General features: G+C 45.0%; 2 protein-coding genes across 2 annotated transcripts in view; one reads left to right on the plus strand and one right to left on the minus strand.

The window, feature by feature from the left end:
• Positions 1-923: 923 nt before the first annotated feature.
• Positions 924-10,080, plus strand: adal (adenosine deaminase-like). The gene is made up of 11 exons (XM_054777422.1): positions 924-1,008; positions 1,675-1,810; positions 1,902-2,032; positions 2,109-2,169; positions 2,235-2,322; positions 2,392-2,473; positions 3,492-3,618; positions 4,070-4,150; positions 8,740-8,878; positions 8,946-9,046; positions 9,673-10,080. The coding sequence occupies exons 1-11, from the start codon at positions 959-961 to the stop codon at positions 9,862-9,864; spliced, it is 1,188 nt and encodes a 395-aa protein (XP_054633397.1). The 5' UTR covers positions 924-958; the 3' UTR covers positions 9,865-10,080.
• The window catches only part of nat10 (N-acetyltransferase 10), a 52,644-nt gene continuing 43,907 nt past the window's right edge, over positions 6,277-15,013 (minus strand). The window contains exons 23-30 of the mRNA XM_054777418.1: positions 14,756-14,863; positions 14,509-14,681; positions 14,312-14,431; positions 13,516-13,614; positions 13,306-13,379; positions 10,329-10,409; positions 10,122-10,249; positions 6,277-9,819 (exon numbers count right to left, since the gene is read on the minus strand). Coding sequence (XP_054633393.1) covers positions 10,123-10,249; positions 10,329-10,409; positions 13,306-13,379; positions 13,516-13,614; positions 14,312-14,431; positions 14,509-14,681; positions 14,756-14,863 — 782 coding nt within the window. The 3' untranslated portion in view covers positions 6,277-9,819; position 10,122. The remainder of the gene's footprint in view (positions 9,820-10,121; positions 10,250-10,328; positions 10,410-13,305; positions 13,380-13,515; positions 13,615-14,311; positions 14,432-14,508; positions 14,682-14,755; positions 14,864-15,013) is intronic.

A 15,013-nucleotide genomic window follows, 5' to 3' on the forward strand; every position in this document is an offset into this window, starting at 1 on the left:
AACGAAGCAAAGGAGAATATCCATCCATCCATTTTCTATGCCGCTTCTCCTCATTAGGGTCGCGGGTGTATGCTGGAGCCTATCCCAGCTGACTGGTGTCCAGCCAATGGCAGGGCACATATAGACAACCACTCACATTCATACCTATGGACCATTTAGAGTCTCCAATGAAGCTAACATGCATGTTTTTGGAATGTGGGAGGAAGCCGGAGTACCCAGAAATCCCCCCCACACACGGGGAGAACATGCAAACTCCACACAGAAACGCCCAAGGGAGAATCCAACCCAGACTGTCACTGTGTGGCCAACATGCTAACCACCAGACATAGTCTCTCCAACGTGTCCTGGGTCTTCCCCGAGGCCTTCTACCGGTCGGACTTGCCCTGAACACCTCCCCAGGGTGCCCAAGCCACCTCATCTGGCTCCTCTCAATGCGGAGGAGTAGCGGTTCTACTCTGAGTCGCTCCCAGATGACAGTGCTTCTCACCTTATCTCTAAGGGAGAGCCCAGCCACCCTACGGAGAAAACTCATTTCGGCCGCTTGTATCCGCCATCTTGTCCTTTGGGTCACTACCCAAAGCTCATGACCATAGGTGATGGTAGGAACGTAGATTGACCGGTAAATTGAGAGCTTTGCCTTTTGGCTTAGCTCTCTCTTCACCACAACATCTACATCAAACTAAATGGAGGTCCAGGAGATGCAAGAGTGCTTGTTGTCCAAGACATCAGCGATCTGGATGCCTATTAAAGATCATATTACTATGACAAGAAGCATAATGGAGGACACACCCTACAGGACAGACCAATGGAGCTAGAAGGACCACATTCAATAACAATAACTTGGATATAATTGTTGCAAGGGCCGGCTCAGTTAAGAGGAACTCGTGTATCTGTACTCAGCGTCACTCACGGTGCAACACCGAAGACGGAGGATGTGCATATCAACAGGGGAGAAAGGATGGGATGTATAGAAAGAAAAGGAACCGGAGTAAAAATGCATATTTGTTTGTACGTGTATGTGTGTATATATACAGTATATGCATGTATGTACGGTTCTGGAGCTGAATGTAACCAAATCATTACAAGACGCCGCACCGAGCGGGTTTGTCCACTGCTGCTTTCGCCGCCATATTGGATGTGTCAAGGCTGCGCTGTAAATGACTGCAAGTAGAAAGGCTTTGTAGAAAGGCGCTTTATGAAAGTAAGTACATTTACTTGCATTCATTTACAGCGCAGCCTTGCTACGGATCTGCGCTCGATGTGGCATTTATATACTGTATGTCGACGATTACAACTGTCCCTTTTTGCAAATTTTGCTCCGGAAGCTGGTAGAATGACTTGGAGGGGGGATTAGCGAGCCATGTGTTTATTAAAAAGGGACATTTATATTGACATCTCAATTACTCGCCATTCGCCAAAAGCGGGGTTCTACCGTGTTCTCCACATTTTTCCAAATATCGTTTTCATCCATGTGGAAGTACTATAAAAAAAAAAAAACTTGTGGAAATAGCTTTATCAGAATTTCTGTAACTTCTGTAAATTTCTGTAATGTGGAGTCGAGTTGCGGATAACTCCATTTAAAGTCACATTTGATCAAGAATGCATTTTTTCATACGGAACTGTTATTGTGGGACGAAGGGACTCATTTGTGTGCTGCGCTGTGGTGTGTAACAGGCAAGTGTGTCCTGAAAACGCAGGCGCCCTGTCGTCTGGCTGTCGTCAGAACTCCTCAAGGAAAGCTAGCCATATAGTTTTTGTGTTGAAGATGGATAATGAGGTTGATGCCTTTTACCGGGAGCTTCCAAAAGTGGTGAGTGAGAAAGGGCGTGAAATGATTCACTTGAATTACTTTTAAAACTTGGTAACGGTGTGGGTTGTTGGATGCTTTGGTTCCCCGCTAGGAGCTCCACGCTCACCTCAACGGGTCGGTGAGCTTCCAGACCATGGAGAAACTCATGAAAAGAAAGCCGCATCTCAATATCGAACACCAAATGACAGCCATCGGCAAAGGACAGCGGAGGAGCCTGGACCAGTATGTACAGCATTTTAACGTGAATTTACGTGAATGCATCGCGATCTCTTGCTGACTCAACATGGCGTGCAAACAGGTGCTTCCAGGTCTTCAAGGTCATTCATCAGTTGGTGGACACGGAAGAGGATATCCTGATGGTAAGGTGATCTGTGTTGTGATTTATTTGCAATAGACAATCTTGAAAGACACCTTTTCACACTAGGTGACCACAGATGTAATCAAGGAGTTTGCGGCTGATGGTGTGAAATATTTAGAACTTAGAAGTACACCAAGAGAGGAGAAGAAAACAGGTTTGATATGTAATAACAATGTAATAACATCACTTTTCAAGTTGTTCCTCAAGTGTAATCCTTCTCCAGGGCTGACCAAAAAGAACTATGTGGACACGGTGATGAAAGCCATCCAGCAGTGCAAAGAGGAAGACGTGGACATTGATGTCAGGTGGGCACACAGTACATACTGTAGTCGGTACCTAGGTTACCAAAGTAGTCAGTTGTCAGTTGTCGTATGGGGTACGTGAATAAAAATGAAAAACAATTAGCGCCTCATGAGCGCACAGTCGGAGCAGAAAGAAGGAAGTTGTTCATTGCTCTGTGTGAGGCATATGAACAAGGAAGTATGTTTTATGATTATGTTGTGCATTGAGAGTTTCATTTTGAGGGTTATATGAGGGTTGGCACTCTGAAAACCTGTCCACGCATGTGCGAGAAGGCGGGGATTCACCCGAACAAGACGCTGTATGGCTGGTTGTATGTGTTTGTGTACTTTGGATACTGCTTTATCGTGGTTGTTCAACTTTCCAGGAACGTTCTTGGGAAGCAGTTACCCACCAAAAACAATCACGTTATTTTTGGTGCGTAACTGTTTGCCAAGTATATTTGTGTGTGTGTGAATGTGTAAATGAGAGAAATTAACTAACATTTCTTTGTAGAAAGGGGCTTCATGAAAGTAAGCACATTTACTTGTGTTCATTTGCAGCCCAGCCTTGACCCATCCAATACGGTGGCAACGTTGCCGTACGCCTTAGTGCCCGATGCGGCATCTATTTATGTCTATGGTGCCAGCAACAAACTAGCCTCGTGAGAAAGCATACGCGAACATGATTGATGGCACAGGAGCGATGGTTTCTAAGGTGAACGCCACAGCCCCAGTGTGGGAATCTTTTGCTTTTAAACAGAATGAGCAAGGTGAGCGCATTTGTTTGGAAGTAGTAGCGAGGAAAAAGGGGAACATGACCAACTTGTGCCGAGAGACAAAGCGGTGAAAACAGTCTTCATAGTCCCATGGAACATTGTGTGGGAACCACACCACCTCGGGAGAAAGTACCCCGCCGATAAAACTGAGTATTGACGATCATTTCTAGCAACATTTGTTGTTGTGACAGGCCTACTGTTGGTACGCCACTTTGAAAAGCATGGGAAGCAGTGGTATGGTAATAGTGATGTTATTTCTCCTGAAGGTTCCTGGTGGCCATCGATCGCAGGAATGGCACTGAAGTTGCCATGGAGACGGTGAAGTTGGCTGAGGACTTCATGCTGTCTGCTGATCGGATGGTAGTTGGACTTGACCTGAGTGGGGATCCAACGGTTTGAAAGTTATCTATCTTCATTAGGTTTGAATTTTAAAATGATTAGGGCTGTCAAAAATAATGCATCAAAGGCGGTGGTCTGTTTCATTGATTACATCCTTTTTTGCGTACTTGACACGTGTCAGTTATGACAGGGTAGCGTCCCCACAGAGTCACACAGTCACACGCTCTTTTAGAACTTTATTCTCACCGGAACACATGAACAGCAGTGCAGTTCCAACACCACATACTGTATGTATCTCCAACTCACTAACGCAGCTCTTGTTCCACCCGGTCATCCTCCAAATAACACTCCCTCATTCTCAAACACGCCAAACTCCAGACATCACAACGTCTTAATGATTTGTGTATGTGTGGTCTCAAACAAGACAAAGCACAGTGCCGACAGGGATGGCACACAACTTAATGTCAAGGAAGGTTAACTACCCCTTTTGCATGCTTGTCATAAGGTGGGCCATGGCAAAGACCTGCTTCCTGCCCTACAGAGAGCCAAGAACAGTGGACTCAAGTTATCCCTGCATCTCTCTGAGGTAAGACATTCAAACATGCACAAAACTCTACAAATTACTCTGCTATTATGACAATTTATGGTGAATCCTAAGCATTCACGATTTTTGGGCTTTTTTTTTTTACTCTCCAGAAATAGGCCTTTTTTCCACAGAAAACACACCTCACTCACAATAAGTTGGTAAGAGTTTCTAAATATGCGATAATACATTAGAATTAGGGCTGCCAAAAATAGGTGAACACAAATGAATGTGATGGTAAATCCTGACTGGAATTTCAACAATTGTCTGTTATCATTCATGAGTTGGGACCACTTAGACATGTTACACTTGAAATGTGTCAAGTGTGGGGGGCATATTTAGGCCTTAAACTGGGATTATTTCATGAGTGAACAATGGCAATTGAAGAGAGAAGGAGCTGAGTCACAACAGTCCCAGTTATTGCAAATGTTGATTCGAGGCATGTGTCAAAGAAGTCATTCAGAGAGACAGTGTTTGACCCCTTCCTGATTGCTTACATTTTTTGCATGTTTGTCACACTTAAATGTTTCAGATCACCATTTTACACTTTCACTGATGTAAATATTAGTCAATGACAACACAACTCAACACAAAATGCAGGTTTTAAATGAAGGTTTTTATTATTAAGGGAGAAAAAACATCCAAACTTACATGTCTCTGTGTGAAAAAGTGATTGCCCCCCTGTTAAAACGTAACTGAGATCTATCAGTGTGGAAAAGATTATAAAGCCATTTCTAAATCTTTGGGACTCCAGCCAACCACAATGAGAGCAATTATCCACAAATGGCCAAAACATGGAACAGTGGTGAACCTTCCCAGGAGGGGCCAACCAATCAAAATGACCCCAAGAGCGCAGCCACAACTCATCCAAGAGGTCACAAAAGACCCCACAACAACATCGAAAGAACTGCAGGCTTGACTTGCCTCAGTTAAGGTTCATGACTCCACCATAAGAAAGACACTGGACAAAAACAGCCTGCATGGCATGACGGAGGATATACCGGACTCGGCGATCCAGTTGGAATCATTTGCTGCTTGCCGGGGTGATGGGACTTTAGCGTCTGGTAAACACAGAGGTGTCGGCGTCTGTGTTTACGTAAACAAACGGTGGTGCACAGACGTACAGACGATGGAAAAGCACTGCTCGCAGGACATTGAGCTGCTGATGGTGAAATGCAGACCTTTTTATTTGCCTCGTGAGTTTAGCGCTGTGTATTTAACTGCTGTTTACATCCCACCACGAGCTAACACTGCTAATGCACTAGGCCTCCTGCATGACATCATTGATAAACACGAGACCAAACACCCAGACGCTGTATTCATTATATCTGGCGATTTCAACCACTGTAACCTCAGGACTGTCCTCCCCAAATATTACCAGCATGTGAGCTTTCCCACAAGGGAAAATAACATCCTGGACCAAGTCTACTGCAACATGAAAGGTGCTTTGAAGGCTGTTCCAAGACCCCACTTTGGAAAGGCCGACCACATCTCTATATTCCTTTATCCAACATACAGACAACTTCTCAAAAACGCTCCCCCTGTAAGTACAGCAGTTAAAGTATGGAATGAAGAAACTGATCAAGTACTTCAGGACTGCTTTGGCTGCACAAACTGGGATGTGTTTAAAACTGCAGCGGGGAGGGAAGATTGTACTGTTGATTTGGATGAATATGCTTCTGCTGTTACTGGCTACATTAGCACATGCATAGAGACTGTTACCACCACCAAGTATTACAGAAAATACCCTAACCAAAAACAGTGGATGAACTGTGATGTAAGGGCTAAGCTACGTGCTCGTTCGACTGCATTTGTCATGGGCACCGCTGATGACTACAAAAAGACCAGATATGACCTGAGGAGGTCCATACGAGAGGCCAAAAGACAGTACAGACAGAAGCTGGAGGGCTACTATTCCACCTCAGACCCTCGGCGCATGTGGGCGGGGCTCCAGCACATCACAGACTATCGACAGCGGAGTAGCGTAGCCACGTCCAGCCATACCACACTTCCTGATGAGCTGAACGAGTTCTATGCCCGCTTTGACACCCAAACTCCTGATGAGCAGAGAGGGTGGCTGAACCTGGGGAGCACACAGGACTCACCTCTCATGGTGACATCAGCTGATGTGCGCAGGGTTCTGAACAAAACAAACCCACGAAAAGCAGCAGGCCCAGACAACATCTCAGGACGTGCACTTCGGGTTTGCTCATCAGAGCTAGCTGATGTGCTTGCTGACACATTTAACCTGTCGCTTGCACAAGCATCTGTACCGACCTGCTTTAAGTCCACCACCATAGTGCCCGTACCCAAGAAGAGCAACGTGACCTGCTTGAATGACTATCGCCCTATAGCACTCACTCCTATTGTTATGAAGTGCTTTGAAAGATTAGTCATGACCCACATCAAAAAGAGCATCCCGGCGGCAACTGTGGACCCTCTACAGTTTGCATATCGCCAGAACCGGTTCACGGATGATGCAGTCAACACTGCCATCCACACAGCCCTTTCTCACCTACAGGGCCAGGACACATATGTCAGAATGCTATTTATAGACTATAGCTCTGCTTTTAATACAGTCTGCCCCCACAAACTCACAAATAAGCTCCTCACACTTGGCCTGTCACCCTCCCTCTGTAACTGGGTGTTTAACTTTCTAACAGGCAGGCCCCAGTCAGTCCACAACCGCACATCCAGCTCAAGAATTGTGAGCACTGGGACCCCACAGGGGTGTGTGCTGAGTCCGCTTCTCTACACGCTCTTCACCTACGATTGCGTGGCCTCCCAGAACAACACCAGCATCATTAAATTTGCAGATGACACTACAGTCATCGGACTGATCACTGGTGGTGTTGAAACATCATACAGAAGAGAGGTGGCGGACCTCATAGCTTGGTGTCGTGATAACAATCTCCTTCTCAATACAGATAAGACTAAAGAGATGATCATCGACCCAAGAACAAGGGAAAAGGAGCCGCATAGACCCCTGTTTATTGATGAGACTGAGGTGGAGAGGGTGAAAACCTTCAAGTTCCTTGGCACACACATCAGCGAGGACCTCACCTGGTCTCACAACACCCAACAAATGATGAAGAAGTCCCAAAGGAGACTGTACTTCCTGAGAAGACTGAGGAAATTTGGCATGTCCACCACAATCCTGAGTTGCTTCTACAGATGCACTATGGAAAGTGTCCTTACCGCCTCCATCACTGTTTGGTACGGTAACTGTACAACACGTGATAGGAAGGCACTCCAGCGGGTGATCAAGACCTCACAGAACATTGTTGGGGCAGCCCTCCCCTCACTGCAAGACATTTATAAAACTAGAGTCCTACGCAGAACACACAACCTCATCAAGGACAGCACACATCCACAACACTCATTATTCACACTCCTACCGTCAGGCAGACGCTACAGGAGTTTGAAGTCCAGGACCACAAGGCTGGCAAACAGCTTTTACCCACAGGTCATCAGGCTTCTCAACGAAGCACTCACACACGCAACACACGCACATTCATAGCACTTTTATTTATTTATTTATTTGTATTATTTATTTGTATTAATGTCTCTTCTGTTGTTGTTGCTTAATTTATTGGTATATATGTTTATGTGTTTATGTTTCTTATGTTCTTATTCTTTCTTGTGTTTTCTTTCTTTTCTTGGGAGAATGAACAGAATAAGATTTTCATTGCATGGTATAACTGCTGTTTTACTATGCACATGACAATAAAACTCTCTTGAATCTTGAATCTTGAAGAGTTCCAAGACCAAAACCACTGCTGAACAAAAACAACTTTAAGGCTCGTCTCCATTTTGGCAGAGAACATGATGATCCCCAAGACCTTTGGGAAAATACTCAAAAGTTGGACTTTTTGGAAGGTGTGTGTCCCATTACATCTGGCATTTCAGAAAAAGAACATCAGAGCAACAGTAAAATATGGTGGTGGTAGTGTGATTGTCTTCAGGACCTGGAAGACTTGCTGTGATGAATGGAAGCATGAAATGTGCTGAAGGAGAATGTTGGTGACCTCAAGCTGAAAGCAACTTGGGTTCTGCAGCAGGACAATGATCCAAAACACACCAGCAAGTCCACCTCTGAATGGATGAAGACTTTGGAGCGGTCTAGTCCAAGTCCTGACCTGAATCCTATTGAGATGCTGTGGCATGACCTTAACAAGGAAAAGCCTCCAATGTGGCTGAATGACAACAATTCTGCTAAATTCCTCCCCAGCGCTGGAAGAGACTCATTGCAAGTTATCAGTTGTTGCTGCTAAGAGGGGGGCCAAGCAGTTATTAGCTTTAGGGGGCCATCACTCTTTCACACGGGGCCACCTCGCTTTGGATGTTTTTCCTCCCTTAATAATAAAAAGCTTCATTTAAAAAGTGTATTTTGTGTTGAGTTGTGTTGTCATTGACTAATGTTTACATTTGTTTGATCTGAAACATTTAAGTGGGACCAAAAAATGCAAGTGATCCTGAAAACACTTGGATGAAGCTAAAGCGCAAGAACCCTCGACGCAAGTGTGCCTAATGTAGTGTCCAGTGTGTGTGTGTGTGTGAGGAAAGTGACGATAGAGCATCAACTGTTTCAGTTGCCGTCTCAGCGTGAGGAGTCTGAGCTGCTGCTGAGTTTGCCTCCAGACAGGATCGGTCACGGCACCTTCCTCCATCCTGACGTGGGTGGATCCCAAAGCCTTGTGGACAAAGTCACCAAGAACAACATCCCTTTGGGTGGGCAGAGGAATGATGACAACTCACAATGACCTTTTTGTTGATTTGCTTGGTTTCTTCCCTGCAGAGCTCTGCTTGACATCAAACGTGAGAGGCCAAACTGTACCGTCTTACTCCCAGCATCACTTCAAGTACTGGTACCAGCTGGGGCACCCGAGTGTCATTTGCGTGAGTTTCTTCCGTTTTGACACAACTTTAAATCCAACTGTCAACATGCTAATTTTAGCCACTTTTCAACTGGTCTTAGGATTTGGATCAGGAGTGTAGTCAAAGACATTATGTAGTATTGTCCACAGCTCACTAGGTATCAGTCATCTTAATGTCATGTTGCGGGAGACACACAAGCACCAGACTTGATTGCCGAAACAAACGGCAGGTTTGAATGATCTCACCAAGCTAACTCAACTCTGAACCCCCGACATCACTTCCTGTCTGCCCCCTGCCCCCTCTGGGGGTGGTGTTTCATGTCAAGAGTCTCTTTGTCATACCAAGAGTACCCCCTCACACATACGTGTTAACAATACTCCAAAAGTAGAATGGAACACAACTGTTGGGATTTTGGTGCAGCTGTCCCACAAGTTATCGACTAGCTGTAGCGCACACGTTCCACATTATTGTCTGGCGTGAGTGACACTGGCAACACCAAGGGAGGTTGGTTTGCAAGGTTTATTGTGTACATAAAGCACAGATCCAATCCTGCCTCATGCGCTGCCACATCCATATCATGTGTATCATTCACAGTAGCATGTGTACTTGCTACATCTGTGTGTTTTTTGTTCCTCATCCAAATGCAGACTGATGACAAGGGAGTCTTCAGTACAGACTTGTCTCAGGAATACCAGCTGGCGGCAACCACGTTCGGCCTGGGCCATGAAGCCATGTGGACGCTCTCCCAGCAAGCCATCGACTGCATCTTTGCATCGGATGCCGTGAAGCAGCAGCTAAGACAAAAGTGGACTGAATTACAGCCTCGCGTACTCAAATGAGACATTTTAGACCAGCCAACACTAACCTCATGTCATAGTAAAGTGAAAACTACTAACATTATATATATGTGCGTATATACACACACACACACACACACACACACAAATCATAGTAGCAAAAACACTTGTGTATTATTACACTCTGAGCAGAGTTGAAACAAACATGATAAAACACTGGAAACATGCCAGTTTACTTGATTAAAAAAAATATATATAGCGTCATCCATTTTTCCCCCAAAAAGAGTAACATGACATACATCACTTGAACACCTTTCCAAATTTGCCACGTTTGACCTTCTTGCATTTGCCAGCCTGTATTTCCTTTTTTTGCTTCCCATGCTGCAGACCTCCATTGTCCGCCACCTCTAATTTCCTCTTCTTGTCACTGTTGGGCGTGAAGTGGCGTTACTGGTGCGTATACACTTTGCATCAGCGCTTTGTGAAAGAGCTGTAGGCTACAGTACCTTTTGATGCTGACCATGGCCGTGCTGCCAGCTTTCTTCAGCACCTCATCCCATTCCTCATCACCTCCACGGATCCTGTACCTGCAAACACAAAGGATTCTAGTTGACGTACATCAGGGATATCCGAGAGCCACATCCTGAAAAATGAAAGGACGTAGCGGCCACTTGAAGCTACAGTGAGGCAAAACAGTATTTAGTCAGCCACCAATTGCACACGTTCTCCCACTTAAAAGATCAGGTCGCCAATCTTCATCATAGGTGGACCTCAACTATGAGAGACAAAATGAGAACGAGAACATCAAATCCAGAAAATCACATTGTCTGATTTTTAAAGAATTTATTAGCAAATGATGGTGGAAAATAAGTATTTGGTCAATAAGAAACGTTCATGTCAATACTTTATCTTCCCTTTGTTGGCTATGACAGAGGTCAAACGCTTTCAGGAAGTCTTCTCAAGGTTTCCACACACTTGCTGGTGTTTTGGCCCATTCCTCCACGCAGATCTCCTCCCTAGCAGTGATGCTTTAGGGCTGTCGCTGGGCAACATAGACTTTCAACTCACTCCAAAGATTGTCTATGGGGCTGAGATGTGGAGACTGGCTAGGCCACTCCAGGACCTTGAAATGCTTCTTACGAGGCCACCCCTTGGTTGCATCATGCTGAAAGACCAGCTACGTTTCATCTTCAATGCCCTTGCTGATGGAATGAGGTTTTCACTCAAAATCGCACGACACATGGCCCCATCCATCCTTTCCTTCACACGGATCAGTCGTCCTGGTCCCTCTGTAGAACAACAGCCCCAAAGCATGATGTTTCCACCCCCATGCTTCACAGTAGGTATGGTGTTCTTTGGATTCAACTCAGCATTCTTTCTCCTCCAAACACGACAAGTTGAGTTTCTACCAAAACGTTCTGTTTTGGTTTCATGTGACCATATCACATTCTCCCAATCCTCTTCTGGATCAGGGGGACACGTCTGCACTGCATTAATAACACTTAACACAGAAATGTCCTTTAGGAGAACTGCACTACTTGTTTCTTTTTAGGTGCGTATGTCCTGCTTGATCCTCAGCCAACACTGTAGCTTGAGGAAATGCAGCAGATGTGGAGACACAAGCAAAATCGAGCAGAATTTGAGAAAGAAAATGGTATTTTGATTGGTGTCTACAACCTTGCCATCAGTCACTGGGCCTATAGATAGGACTACAGTCAGTCCCTGTGCTGTTTGGTCACATGGTGTGTACCACACTCAACATGGACCAGAGGAAGCAAAGAAAGCATTGTCTCAGGAGATTAGAAAGAAAATGATGGACAAGCATGTTAAAGGTAAAGGCTAGAAGACCATCTCCAAGCAGCTTGATGTTCCTGTGACAACAGTTGCACGTATTATTCAGAAATGTAAGATCCATGGGACTGTAGCCAACCTATCTGGACGTGGCCGCAGGAGGAAAATTGATGACAAATCAAAGAGACGGATAATACGAATGGTAACAAAAGAGCCCAGAAAAACTTGTAAAGAGATATAAAGTGAACTTCAAGCTCAAGGAACATCAGTGTCAGATCCCACCATCCGTTGTTGTTTGGGCCACAGTGGACTTAATGGGAGAAGACCAAGGAGGACACCACTGTTGAAACAAGTCCTAAAAAGCCAGACTGGACTTTGCCAGACTACATGAGCTTCTGGGAGAATGTCCTATGGACAGATGAGGAAAAATTGAACTTTTTGGCAAGGCACATCAGTTCCATGTTCACAGATGAAAAAATGAAGCAGATCAAGAAAAGAACACTGTCCCTACTGTGAAACATGGAGGAGGATCTGTTATGTTCTGGGGCTGCTTTGCTGCATCTGGCACAGGGTGTCTGGAATCTGTGCAGGGTACAACGACATCTCAAGACTATCAAGGGATTCTAGAGAGAAATGTGCTGCCAGTGTCAGAAACCTTGGTCTCAGTCGCAGGTCATGGGTCTTGCAACAGGACAATGACCCAAAACACAGCTAAAAACACCCAAGAATGGCTCAGAGGACAACACCGGACTATTCTAAAGTGGCCTTCTATGAGCCCTGACCTTAATCCTATTGAGCATCTTTGGAAGGAGCTGAAACATGCTGTCTGGAAAAGGCACCCTTCAAACCTGAGACAACTAGAGTAGTTTGCTCATGAGGAGTGGACCAAAATACCTACTGAAAAGTGCAAAAGTCTCATTCACAGTTACAGGAATCATTTGATTGCAGTGATTGCCTCAAAAGGATGTGCAACAAAATATGAAGTTATGGGGTGCCATCATTTTTGTCCAGGCTTGTTTCATGAGTTCATTTGTTTTAATAATTCTGTTGAAGCATGGTTGAAAAGCAATGTCTGACGTTCATTGGTTACATTTCATAGAATTTTTATCTATTATTACTTTTTCAGAGTCAAGTTATTTCTGTGACCATTGTGAGTTTTTCTTTCATTGAACAAAGGGTACCAACAATTTTGTCCACGTGTGTACCGTAAATCACGGTGTATAAACTGCACTTTTTTTTCACCAGTAAGACGCCAAAAATCAGGGTGCGGTTTGATAAGTGTGTGACCAGACAGAAATTGACCAGAAGCAGATTTTAGAAGAGCCGTCTGTGGGTCAGACTGTTGCTTTGACTAGCGCCCTCTGCTGTACAGTTGCTGAAAGTGCAATTCCTCTATAACTTACCTGACTGCTTTGTGTCTTTATTTTCACACAGTGAAACGATCTCTATATACACTGAAGCTAACCTAAGCTTCCATTAAAACATTGCAGATGATGTAAAATACAATACAACGTTGGAGTTTATTCAAATTCACACTGAAGCAATGCAGCATTACGTACAATAAATGCATAACACACATATACACCTGTGTGTGTGTGTGTATGAATGTGTACATACATACACACAAGTGTGTATGTATGTATGTATGTGTTTGGTGGCATCGTTGCTCCCAGGGAGTTGTGCCATACTTACTCTTCCAGGTCAAGTTCCCTCACTTTCTCTTTATCCTGTTTGTGCTTCTCCTCAAACTCCTTTGCGGCATCATTCTGAAAAAAAAAAAAAACCCGCTTTCACTTGGATGTAAACAGAAAGCATTCAGGTTGATACTTCAAACGTTGAGTATGCTGTCAATTCCCCCCCCGCCACACACACACACATTGTAGGACTTCCGGGGCATCTTACCAGATCATCCTGAAGGTTTTGGACAGTTGGCTCCATTGTGATGTCCTTCGTCATTGCCATCTCTGCTTCGATGGCCTTTTCCTGAATGCTGGTAAAAACCTTAAAAAAAAAAAAAAAAAAAAAAAAAAAAAAAAAAAACTTTAGCCAACATCTGCACAAAGTTTGTACACATTTTATCTTCTCAAAAAATACTATCAACAAGACACTTAGAGCAGTGAGTGTTACAATATTTCTTCTTCGGAGAAACGCTGTCTCGAGAGAACATGGCGGCCAGAAGCCAATCAGACGAAGTATGGCATCGCTACTGTGAATGATAACGCATGTAAAATGGAAGTAGCAGTGTGCCAGGCAGGAGTGGAACCGCACATTAAGTGCTTTACGCACGCTTTAAACCTTTCAATCCAATCTACCCGAGTGTTCCTCGTGTCAGAGAGTGACATGTGGCTGTCCCCCCACCCCATTCGAGTTGAACAGCTGCCACCGTGTTAACGTCGAAGCAGAGGCTGTAGTAATTCTACATTTGATCAAGGTTACTTAAGATTTGTCAGATCAAAAGATGTTGATGTTGGGAGTTTCGTGCATCTTTCCCCCACTTCGTCCCATGAGCCGAGTTCTGTTTGGGTTTCACTGTGGAAGAAAGTAGTTGCCGGGGTCTCAAAGCACTTTGAGTCATGTATCAACCACGAAACAGCATGACTTATGAACTTATCAGTTTGAAAAATTGTGACAGCCATGAATTTGAGTGTGCCAAGTGGTGAGGGATTACTGTATGATCAATAAAATGGTTGCATCTTACTTGCACAAATTTGCGCACGAGGCGGTTAAAGAGCCCCATGAGCTGCGAGCTCGGGAGGTTGATCTCCTTCTCCAGCTGGTCCACTGATTTGTGCTGAAGCCCGACGCCCAACAACAAGGCCTGGAGAGAAGCAGGCATCCACAAGCCTGAGCACTGGTACAAAACAACGCAAGGGACACGACGGGCAAGATGCTTACACATTGGGCTGCTGACAGGGAGACATCACCCAGCTGCTTGAGGAAGAACATGCGTGCTATGGTAGGGATCAGGTCCATGATGAGGTGGTAGTCCACCATGCTGCGCGAGTACAACTCCAGACGTTTGAGGTCATACAGACTGAAGTGGACTGCCAGCTGCGAGCTACTCAAACCTGTGGAGAGCAGAGACTTACCGTAAGCGAGCGCAGCAATGAGATATGCGCTATTGTCAGCAGATGACACCTACTGCTCGCTGTCTCCGTGGAACTCTTGTTCTGCAGGATGCTCAGTGCCAGGCTCGGGTGGAAGCTGCGGAACTGGTAGGAGAGCAGTGACAGGAAGCGCCTGCGGAAATCTGGACCAGACAACAACACTCGGGATGAATGGAATAAGACAAGCACGGTTTCCCATACACTCATCCTCATACATTCTATTCATTTTGGACCGACACAGAAGGATTCCGCCCCCACAGTCAGTCTTACTGTGCAAACCAAAAAAATGAAAC

Source organism: Dunckerocampus dactyliophorus, chromosome 5 (genome assembly GCF_027744805.1).
Source record: "Dunckerocampus dactyliophorus isolate RoL2022-P2 chromosome 5, RoL_Ddac_1.1, whole genome shotgun sequence".
Taxonomy (NCBI): domain Eukaryota; kingdom Metazoa; phylum Chordata; class Actinopteri; order Syngnathiformes; family Syngnathidae; genus Dunckerocampus; species Dunckerocampus dactyliophorus.

What these genes read in the sequence shown, in the direction of transcription:
- adal (XM_054777422.1), top strand. Translation starts at nt 959, where the DNA reads ATGGGATGTATAGAAAGAAAAGGAACCGGAGTAAAAATGCATATTTGT. An exon ending in GTAAAAATGCATATTTGTTT is followed by an intron (nt 1,009 to 1,674) that starts GTACGTGTATGT and finishes GGTGTGTAACAG; the next exon opens with GCAAGTGTGTCCTGAAAACG. An exon ending in ACCTGAGTGGGGATCCAACG is followed by an intron (nt 3,619 to 4,069) that starts GTTTGAAAGTTA and finishes GCTTGTCATAAG; the next exon opens with GTGGGCCATGGCAAAGACCT.